The 11,577-nt window shown below is 36.3% G+C and overlaps 1 protein-coding gene across 1 annotated transcript; it reads left to right on the top strand.

Moving 5' to 3' along the window:
* The first annotated feature begins 901 nt into the window (after positions 1-901).
* Positions 902-6,760, top strand: LOC136810857 (uncharacterized). The gene is made up of 3 exons (XM_067067447.1): positions 902-1,373; positions 3,960-4,293; positions 4,586-6,760. Exons 1-3 carry the CDS (start codon positions 981-983, stop codon positions 6,031-6,033), a joined length of 2,175 nt encoding a protein of 724 aa, XP_066923548.1. The 5' UTR covers positions 902-980; the 3' UTR covers positions 6,034-6,760.
* Positions 6,761-11,577: the final 4,817 nt, after the last annotated feature.

The following is an 11,577-nucleotide window of genomic DNA, read 5'->3' as shown; positions in this document are numbered from 1 at the left end:
GTTAAATGAACAAATATTACCCAGGCATTAATAATCCAATGTTACTCATATCGGGTCCTAGTTATAAAAAAACCTGCATGTTAGTTTCCAAGATGGGTCTCAAGGTCTCCCTCTTTCCTTTTCATTTCTCCCTCATTTTTCTAAATTTTCAGTTTAGGTTTGAATAGTTTAGACTTAATCGAAGATCCTTGATGATTGTAATGGTTATACTTTTTTTTCTCATTGAATGTGCCATAAATAGAATCGTTATTTGTCGTCACAGTTTTAGTTTTAGATCGGGCTGGGAGATCTGATAGTCAATGTGTTTTTCAATTTATGATTCTAGGCCGTCACACAAATACCCAAACGTCCGAAAGCCGCTAAATCCTAACTAAGTCGCCTTAAGTAACCCGCTCGGTTTCTATATAAATTCCAGATTGAAAGTCAAATATACCACTCCAAAATTAAGAAACCGCTAAATTCAATCTGTTGTCAAGATAATAAGGCGTATACTCTAAGGCTTCACTTTTTTCTTACCCAAGAAAGGTTAAATATTCAGTCCTAGCCCTTCGAGCTTTTACATCATTGCAAATACCAATCTTTTCGGCCCATCGCCATTCCCTGATGATAAGGTTTTGAACTTTTGAGCTCTTTTTGAAGTGATACTTTGGGCAGTTTTGCTGCAAGTATTTTTGTTAATGTTTTCTGAAATATTTGAAACAGTTTTATCTCTTTTTATTAATTCTCCAAATATTTGCCCAACATTATTTAGAGAAATGTTTGTTTTTTGATACATGCGAGTATCGTTAGCTGAAAATCAACACCGTTTAAATACTTAGTTCTTTATTTTTCGAGAGATGTGTGAAACAAGTGCAAGCTGGGTAAAACTATATAATAAAATTATTTTCTATTTTTCAGAATTTCATAAAAATGACCTAAACATATCGACAAGTCAAAAACAAATTTGAGATTGGAAAGTAGAACAACTATCACTACAAAAAATGTTTGTTTGGTATAAGTTATCCGGTCTATTTCCTGCAGTTTTAATGCTATTTATTACAATCACCACCGATTGTGCTCGCCCAGAAAAGAAAGATGTGATTGTAGGTCTAATAAGTAAATGTATGCAACGACCAATCGGTCAAAGAATTGCGATGGGATTAGTGATGAGTAAAAAGATTGGTATCTTGGCTAGAACAGGATTTATCGGCAGATACAAGGAGTTTGACGTTTGTGAAGATGAGCGAGATCTTGTAGAGACACTGAATAAACTTTTACTGGAACCAGAATGGATTCTTAAAGACGAGCGATTGAGAATAAAAGGAATCATTGCATTTATACCTGAAAACTTACTGAAGTTGGCTGTGTCAATATTATCCTACACTGACATAAAGGTAGAGGAGCATTTTCTCTTTAATGCCATTTCATTCTTCTATTTGGGTCGCGTTTTCGACTTGGCAGCGTGGGTTACGGACGTATCCAAACGGTTGATTTTTGGCATTATTCCTTCTCATCGGAGTGGTTCTTTTTTATGAAAATGCAGACTACTCATTTATAACCATCGTTGCGTGACGTGTAACTGGACATTTTATCTTTTACGCTGAAGATTGTCACAAAAGTGGCATGAAACTGCCAGTAACAGAATAAACTAGTCATAGCTTTCACTAAATGCCCCCACAGAAAGGTCATGTCATGCAGTTATAAAGCTTTTAATAAAAATAATCAGGAATAATTGATTGCATGATTTAATTATTTATTAATTGATTGAAAAAAAATCATATTCCATTAACAAAATACTTGAAGAATTCATGCAGCTTGACAATTTAATGAAATTCAAGGAAAAGCTGGAAAAGCTTCTCAAAAACATATTTCGAAAATCATGGTATCATTATCTTACTGACTTTCACATCTCCTTGTTTGTTTGTTTTTTCTTACAACAATATATGTCATGATCATTCACTAAATAGACCTTTTCCGATAATGCTGCAGACATCTTAGATTGTAGGCAAAATATATAGCGGTGCGGTGAATAAATCAACAAGGTAACCAATCAGAAATAGCTTGTTTATTTTTCATTGGCTGCTATATATTTCAACAACTCTCTATTGCTACTTTGCCTAATAAACAATAGTAAGATGATAAGATGATAAGATGATACTGCGTATAAAATTTATCAAAAAGTTCTGCGCCATCTGAAATAGACCAATCCTAGTTAAGGCCCGGGTTCCACTTGCGTACGCTGTGATTGCAGTCAAAAGAAAAATAAAGGAATGTCATTGTGGTCCATTCAGGCGTACAGTCGAAAAGTTGAAATGTGCCTAATTTTTTTTCAAGTGCATAGTACTTTTTCATGATGCAATCTTTTCTCCAAGCTGAAAGGATTGAAGCCATTAAGATATGATTGCAGAGCAGACAATGAAGAGACGGGCCTTCAGGAAACTAGACTTTTTGAGTTTTTAGCTATATACTCTCACTTTATGGTGTTCCTGTATGACTGTCTGTGTGCCTACTCTAACCACCGTTAAATACCTTAACTTGGAAAGCTAGAATTGGAGCATTTTCAACAAACCCCCAGAGCGTAAGTTATTTAGGCTATGGGGCCATCCATACACATACAGTACGTACGCAATGAAGGGGGAGAGGGGGGTTTAGCAAAAGCGTACATCTATTGTTTAAATGACATCATTTCTATTGTTCTCTGCGTACAAGGGGGGAGGGGGTATCAAATTTTTGGAAAATCTTTGCGTACGTACTATTATATGAATGGACTATATGGACGGCCTCTATCACAACTGCATGAAAAAGTGGAACGTGCGCATGCAAAGTTAAACGAATGTAAACAAACTTTTTTCAGGCTTTTGAAATAGATTTACCACACAAACAGTGAAAACACTCTAAGTGAGGTAAATCTATTTTGAAGACCAAAAAAAAAATATTGATATTGACATTCAACCACTTTTGGATAGACCTTTTTTCAAAAAGGACGTCCTGTTGAATAATTATGTAGTCCAGCCATAAAAACAATGATAGTGCACTGTATCAAGCAAATTGTAATAATTATGCATGCTTTTATCATTGTTTTTCTGCTGGACTACATAATTATTCAACAGGGTGGCCTCTTTGAAAAAAGGTCTATTCAACTTTACTCACGTGCACATTCAACTTTTTTGTACTTTGCCGGTATCTTGTTTTACCAAGTTAAGAAGGACTTTCTCGTGTTACGACCATATGATGGTCTTTAAAGCTCAAGAAGCTCTATAAACAATAAAGCTAGTTATTAATATAATAACAGAACAAAAATATCAAATGTACATTTGAAAACTTGAGCAAACTTCTTTAAAGATTCCAGAAAAAGAATTGAAATCATTGCTGAAATAAACTTCTGACTAAATTACAGTATTTAGTATTCAGTTTGAAAGACAAGAAACAAAATTTGACATACAAAACACTTTTTCCAGTCAACGAATCAGCTCATCATCATAACCAGTCTGCCATTTTGTTTGTTTTGATTTGCACAAGTAATATTGTAATTCGTGTTATGGTGTAATCACTATACTTTTTCTATAATTTGCATTTATACACTCGCTTCAGCTTTTCAATGCTAAATCGAAACTAATAAAATGTAATACGCAATAATGGTAATAGCATGTAACGTAATATGAAAATATGTATAACATTTACCGCTGTATAATTTACCGCCATATTTTTGCGGAACACTAAATTGGCCGGAAAGCCGATTACGACGCAAACACAAAAACAAAAACAATTCGCAAAAAATCGAGATTCCAGTCCAATATATTGCGTGAAGCTATGAGTGCCTCCTCAGTCGCTGCGCTCCTTGCGGGGGCAAAAAGTGTCTTTTATTCCTGAGTGATTATTTTTTACGCTATTAATCTTTTACGAGCCTGGTCCAGAATCACAGGCTCTATGACTCGATGACAAACTGAATTTTCAACTTTCTTTGCTTCTATTTTTTTCAGGTTTTTCCAATGTTTAAATTATCAGATGACTATCGACGTTGGTCAGACAATTTCATTCATTTCGAACCAATTGTTGCTATGATACCAGAAGATATTGTTGTTGATATCATCAAAAAATTCGATTGGAAGCACGTGGCTATTGTTCAAATCAAAAGAAATTCTATCGAAGACAAGGATAAGTTAAAAATGGATAGGATTCGAAGAGAGTTACCAAACCTTTGTTTTGATTACCAGAACCTAAATACGACGAGTGTAGCTATTGATGATGGCATCAAAAGAAGGTTATTTGAGACATTGAAAAGAGACCAATCAGTAAAAGCTGTTATCATCAAGGGTATGTAAAATTTAAATCAAGTCACTGCTCTACACACGTCATGCTATAACTTGACAGTACCGCCAAATCGTCAACCATTATCCTCATTAGCCACTAGTAATCATCTTAGTAACCCCCTGTATCCATACAGCACCTTCGTTGACCATGTAAACTTTTTATTGATCAACTACTACTCTCATAAACAATCTTTTAACTGCGCGTACCCCGAAAAAAAAACAAAAAAACCATCTAGTACTCTCGGTAACCATCTAGTTCTAAAAATTCTTGACTCAACTTTCCATTTTCTTACTAGGTGATCTAGCAGCTAAATTCATGTTAGACGCTGACAAATATGGTGTGAAAAAGTACTGGATCCTACTCTCACAATATCGAGAACCAGAAATAGCCCAAAATCACCCAGAATTCATTGGTATCGTCCGATCAATCAAGAATTATCGATATCAGAAAATCGAGTACCATAACGACACGGTGTGCTCCCAACCAACTAAAATCATGGAGGTTTTCAGACACCAGGCAAAAAGTTGCTCCTCAACGGAAGTTTCTTCACAAAATTCCCGTTATCTTGTAGATGAAATTAAATACGCCTGGAGTATTTTGATACCAAACCGTTTAGTAGTTGTACGAACTATATTAGAAGATGGTTTTTATAATTATATGGATGTTGTACAATTCTATAATAATAAAGTTCATTCCAAACAACGAGTTAAGAATCTGAAAATTACTCAAAAAGCTATCCAACTTGGTACTGGTCAATGCCGAGAATGTAAAGAATGCAAGAATCAATGCTTGAAGACAGGACCTCGTGTTGTTGAGCCTGTTAATTATACCAAATCATTCGCTCTCGGGTGTTTGAAATGTAGACAGGGTTTAATATTCGATCCGGAATATGGGACCTGTACCGAATGCCCTATCCACACTATGGCTAATAAAAATCAAACTAAATGTTATGACCCTTACATCAAGGAAGATGTATTCTTAGCGTGTTATATCGTCAATGGTCTTGGATTACTCTTGTGTCTTTTTACAGCATTTGTCTATTACAGACATAGAAATACACCTGTTGTTCGTTCAAGTGATTTCACGCTCACAATCATCCAACTGTTGCTATGTGCCGCCATATTTGTTGCGTTACCAATAGTAACGTTAGCTCCGTTATCTTGGTTTGTTTGCACTGTCAGACCATGTGTTTTTGGGATCCTCCTGGTAGCGATCGTATCCATTGTGGTATGCAAAGCGGAGAAAATTTTGATCATATTTTATACGCGTCGGCGCTTAACACCAAAAGATATCAAAGATCTTTATATTCGTCAGCTATGTATCTTTTTATTCTTGCTCATAATCGATATGATCATTTTACCGACAACTTTCCGACTACCATCGTCGGTTAAAACTCGCAAATTCCCGACTACGAGTGACGATACGTACTTGATACGATATTGTAGTACCGATGATCGCTTCGATGTACAAATCGTGTATTGTATCGTGCTTTTATTATTAGCGATCGCGCAAGGATATCGCGGTCGAAAACTGCCAAGTAATTATAATGAAGGCAACTCAATCATCGTAAGTGCGTCATCCACGATTTGCGCTTTCATTTTCAAAATCTGGATAACAAACACACCACGACACCGATTCGAAAGAACATCTACAGTATGGTTATCTTTGAGTGTCAGTGTTCTATTATTAATTTTTACCTCTTTACGGACCAAAGGTATACATTATTTTACTTTTACCGCATAAAAACACTAAGAAACATATTATGAATCGAATGTTATCTGACAGTTCTATGAAAAGATCTGAAGTAGCGTTTTCTTTTCGTAAACGACAAAGCAAGAAACAATTACTGGATCCTTCTGATATCAGATTTCTCCCTAAAAACAATAATGATGACGGGGGTAGTGATGTTGATGGTAATGAGGATGAAATGATTGAGATGAACGACCTGTCAACGTGATTAATTTTCCCTGAAACACTACCTGTCACGGCTTTCAGAAATTTTGGTAGTCAATGGGCTTTTCCAGAAAAAAACCGTATACCCCCTGTTGAGGAGGTCCATCCCTCTGTGGTTGGAAATGCTGTAACCCCCTGGAATTCCAGGCAATTTCAGGCTTAAACCCCTCTGGAATTCTGAATTTTAGTGGGATTCAAAAGCTACCCTCACGGAATTCCAGTTATTTTAGGCAGGTTTTTGCATCTCCCTATGGAATTCCGCCACATATCAAACCTTGCCCCCCTTGGAACGGAAATGGACCTCCTCAACAAGGGGTATACGGTATTTTTTTCTGGAAAAGCCCAATGCACTTATCTACTCAAACCACAAACCCTGTAGAACCCCCACTACACCCCCTTCTCACAGACCAACTGGGAACCCTTCCCACAGGAAAAATTGGCCAAAATATCGCCACCAGTGGAAAATTATACTCTAATTTTTGTCCCCGTTGAAACTAGTCAGATGAGAAAATCCTCACTGCAAAATATTGTGCTATTTTCTCCACCCCCACTGAATTTTCTGACCAGAAACAAGGGAATTCAAGTCCCCAGCCATAAAAAAACATAGGACTATCAATCCCCATCGAGTTTTGTTCCGTTATTTTAACCCCAACTGACTTATAAAATCCCACCGGGTCTGTCTGTCTCACTTGCTGGGAAAATCGGCTAAAAAGTCGTTGTTGAAGAAATTTCCTTCTGAAAGCTGTTAAGAATTTCCACTGTATATACATACAATCTTAACTGTAAGAAATAAAATTTGAAATCCTACACATAGTTTACTTTTCAGCCTTTTTTGGTTTATCTATATATCTTTGGAAAAAGTTATTTTTGCACCGGCTAAGTAAGAGAGGGACGCCTTAATCAGGTCGGATTACTATTTTTCAAAAATAAAAAGAGTGAGAGTGTCACCTCATAATGTCCAAAAACACCATTAAAGGGACATAACAGTACTTGCGAAATTTGTAAACAAACTGTATGCAGCGGATACAAAATCAAAACAAATGTCACATGTCAAAATAAAAAATCAAACCAAATATGGCTAATTTCGATTGTTCAAATGTTTTACAAGTTTGTTTTGGACACGTGATTTTAATTGTTCTCTTTAATGACACGTGGTTTGCGCAATGTTTACATTTTACTACTTTAATGTCCCTTTAAACACCAAGGACCAATATTGTGAACTTATGTTTACCGGATAGTACATTAGAAAAGATGGGAAAGAGTATGTAGCATGGAGAAAATAGCTTTATCGACCATACATACTGTTTTATCTCTTTGTACACCACCTAGAAATCAAGAGAAATATGTTTGCACTTAAAATTGCAAGGAAGCCAATCAAATGCTATTATCCTGCTTATTGAGGATCTTGAAAATCCACTTGAGGTATTTAAAACTCCCATGGGAGCTTGACCTTTCATTAACAATGAATAAAACTTTTCATAAATTGCGTCACGAGCAACGTTTACCTCGTTTTCAAACTACTGCTATGGTAATTGACTCTCAGAGGAGTTCATAAAAAGTTCACTCTGTAAAAGTAACAGTTGAAGATTCAAAGGATTGAATCACCTTATGGTTTCAAAACGAAGCAGTCGCTGCACTCAAAATAATAAAATGATTTGAAAAGGTCTATACTTACACCGGCGATTTTTTAATGGAAAATATAGAACCATCAATGATAACATTACCACCAGAAAAAGATTTACTGCATCATTTTATCACGGCAGGTCAAATTCATTAGCGAAAATCAAAACACTACAGAGAAATACCCTGAGTATCAGAGCGGTTGAGTAGCAATAATAGGAATTTTATCGCGCATGTGTCAATCTAATCACTATATACAGTATACTTCTAAGTAGAAAGAATCAAAGATGAAGAGCGAATATTACCATATTAATGTCTAGCAGACTGTATCAATATACATGTTTACTATTGATGAATTTTCCAAACCTCCAAGTAGAGATTTGGGAACTCCAACTATAATTGAAATGAGTTTCTTTCAAAAGAAATCTTCATCGTGATTCCCAAATTATAACAGTAATTACTAAACTATTAAGTATGGTAATATTACTTCAATGGAATCGAAATAATAGACAAATCTTTATGTTATGATTCTCTATCACTGACTCTTTTTAAAAAAGGTTTGATGACATTTCTGAGTTGTGTTTTCAACGACGCGAAAAAGAAATATCAACTCTGAACTGGATCCAAGATCTTCGGTTGTCATTATGGTTATTTTTCTCTGCGTTGCTTGCGCGCTGAATAGGAATCTGGATTGGTCGGCACACAGGTCGATATTTGATTTCGGCATGTGTGCTTTTCACGGTAAAACAATAGAACATAGAAAGGCTTCAAACACGTACGGCTATATAGATAAAATGCCCTTTGCGGACAAAAAAGCCTTTTTTGATTGCTTTCTGGAACAATTTGCATACGAACAACACTTTCGTACCCTGGGGTACCGGAGGCCAAGTTTTCAGAAAAATATCGATATTTATTCGAGCTAGCTTGTGATACTCACAGTTCAACCTCGTTCCCTGCGCATCATCAGCTTTTTTATGCTTTAACTATATGGCGCTAGATAATGAATATTCTCTGGCGTCCATCAGTAGTGTAAATAAAGCCTGGGATACACGGGCACGAGGTTGACTCACAGTTATACTTTCGCTATCCACTGTTTCATTCGATGTTTATCCAGAGTCCCTATACACGTACGTTAGGTCGTTTTCCTTGAGCCCCTTGAGCCCCCCCTCCCCCTCGGGAATCAATTTCAAAAGGTTTTGGACGATACTTTGCCAGAGTCCGGCCACCGCCACCATCACGCCATTGACGCCCTTTCCGCCATCTTTTCTCACGTCGCTCTTGTAAATCTATAGGCCATACTTCTAAACCACGAAAACAATGGCGATGAAAAAGATCAAAACTGGAAAGACTATAATAACTTGTTGAAAATTGCTGTTGCTTTAATAGTTCGCTGAGAAAGCTAGGAATATTTCAGTAAGTCTTATTTGTTCATAAATTTATTTAGTGTAGTAAGCCTTGACATGCCATGCTTAGATTTTCGTTCTGGCCGCAGTCTGTGACTTGTTGAATGTTGGATGATTGTTCGCCGCGCGCCACTTGAAACACTGACAATTTCAAACTGTTTGACATTTGAAACTTATGGTAAAAGCTCTTTCTGGTACAGCATTTTGTTTTTGTTAACAAAAAACTTTCACCTTACTTTATTTCTGACAGCTTAGTAAAATCTGTGTGTTTTATGTTTTTGTTATAAAAGCTTCCTCACCTCGTGGCTTGTGGCTTGTGTTCTTTTTACTTTTGTAACCTTTAGCCGCCGAGAGACGTACCACGTACGTCATATATACAGGCCGAGAGACGTACCACGTACGTTTTGATACTGGGGTCCTTTCAAAGTTTAATAAAATAAAGATCAGTTTGAATTTTTCTATTCTGTAAAATTTGGCAGACAGGATAGGGGTGAAGGTTCATTCATTCAAAATTTTACGGGTCCTGCTTTTATACATCTTGAGATATCGGAACTCAATGTCGGTGTATTTTTCAAATGTCAACAAAACATCGTTTTAGAGGTGGATAGAGGGTGTTTGATGGATTTTTGGACTGAAAAGTCATGTTTATGTCTGGTTTTTTCTTGGTTTCAGCATATAAATATCATTATATGAGATAGAGAACCTTTATTGGCAGTTTCTATGTGGTTTGAAGGGGTTTTAGGGGGTATTTCCTGACATACATGCCTATCTCTAGCTCCAACAACTCAGGGCTGTTTTGCCTCAGTTTTTCCACTATTCTGGTGTTTTATTGCTTGAATTTACATGATAGAGAGTCTGTTATGATTATTGTAGTAATTTTACAGGCTTAGGGTAAGTGCAGGGCCAATTTTAGAGCAACGGGACCACTTAATTTACCTGTTGTGGCCAGAGTGTCGATTTTGGTGGAAAAGTGTGCTTCACCGAAACTTAGATTCTGAGATGAAATGAGCTTCTTCAGCCCTGAAATTTCACACAATGGTGGCTTATAACATAAACTAAAACAGAATAATTTTTCTGGGACCAATCTTTACCTTGTACCCACTTTTTTCATTCAATTTGTCAAAAAAAAGAAAAAAAGTGAAAAAATCGTAAACATGGAATTTTTACTGTTTTGATTTGAGGCTGTCTAGTCAGGTTTAAAAGGTCGATGAGGCGTCTTTTTGGTATTATCTGAAAAAATAGATCCTTAGCTTTTCAAAATGGGTTTACTTTTTACTTAAGCTTTAGCGGTTCAGATTTTATGACATTTTCCGCGAAACCTCCATTTTCATGAAAAAAACAGCGGCAGCAGCGCGCGCTGTTTTTAAAAACAGCGGTGTCTAAAGGTTAAGGAAGCCTTCTCCAAACTCAGTCAGACTTGCTAGGGAAAACGTCATATGGATGTTTAGAGGTAGGGGTATAATTTGTTAAAGTGTTTTCCTGGGCTAAGAAATTTTCACCAAAAAAATCAATTTAGAGAAGTTCATTCCATGCAAAATGTTAGCTACTTTGCCATCACAAGTGTTACACGTATAAAGCCAAATCACGTATTACGAATAACCTCTAAATTGCCGAGTACAGGAGAAAAAAATTCGAAATTCAAAATGGGGGCCAAGCCCACGCTGATAACTATCAAAAATCTTCGTTTTTCAAGCAGCTATTGCAGCTCAATAAATCAATCCAGACGTCCGCGCTCGATAACGATAGGATTGATCATCGGAACGGCTCGATGACGGATTGATATGTGATCGATGGATTACTTAACGATCCGGATAGGAGATCGATGGAAGATTCAGCCATTAAAAAGTCTTGAGTATCGATCCTTCGTTGATCCATTATCGAGCTAGTATTTCAATCGAGTATATCGATTTGTCATCGATTGTTAATCGATTTGTTATCGATCGTAAATCAAGTATGAGTCGATAGGGTCGATAAGATCGATAAAAGATTGACGATAGATCAATAAATAATCGATAACTAATCATAAGCTTAAAAAAAATTGCGGAAGTCTGGTTCAATGAAATAATTTGAAATAAAAAGTAAACAAACCTTAAACCTTTCATGAATTCAAATAAATAAAAGTATTCATCTAAAGTGAAGATTACGTTTCAAAATAAAACGATTTCCAAACCAACCTAAAGTCAGTGTCTGCCAACTAAAATTTTCTCTGAGGGGTCACTGGCAAGGAGTTACGACTTCAGACTTTAGATTACAATTCTTGTATAGGCTGCAATTACACTGCCATTTGCATATGTTCTGTATTGCAAATACT

The sequence above is a fragment of the Clytia hemisphaerica genome, unplaced genomic scaffold, assembly GCF_902728285.1.
Source record: "Clytia hemisphaerica strain Z4C2 unplaced genomic scaffold, Clytia hemisphaerica genome assembly, whole genome shotgun sequence".
NCBI classification, from domain to species: Eukaryota; Metazoa; Cnidaria; class Hydrozoa; order Leptothecata; family Clytiidae; genus Clytia; species Clytia hemisphaerica.
Note: the sequence above shows the minus strand (reverse complement) of the source record. Positions and strands in the feature narration are given on the sequence as shown.

Excerpts from the sequence above, each read along its gene's own strand:
- LOC136810857 (XM_067067447.1), top strand. The coding sequence starts at position 981 with ATGTTTGTTTGGTATAAGTTATCCGGTCTATTTCCTGCAGTTTTAATG. Across the intron at positions 1,374-3,959 it reads TATCCTACACTGACATAAAG|GTTTTTCCAATGTTTAAATT; the intron begins GTAGAGGAGCAT and ends TATTTTTTTCAG. Across the intron at positions 4,294-4,585 it reads AAAAGCTGTTATCATCAAGG|GTGATCTAGCAGCTAAATTC; the intron begins GTATGTAAAATT and ends TTTTCTTACTAG.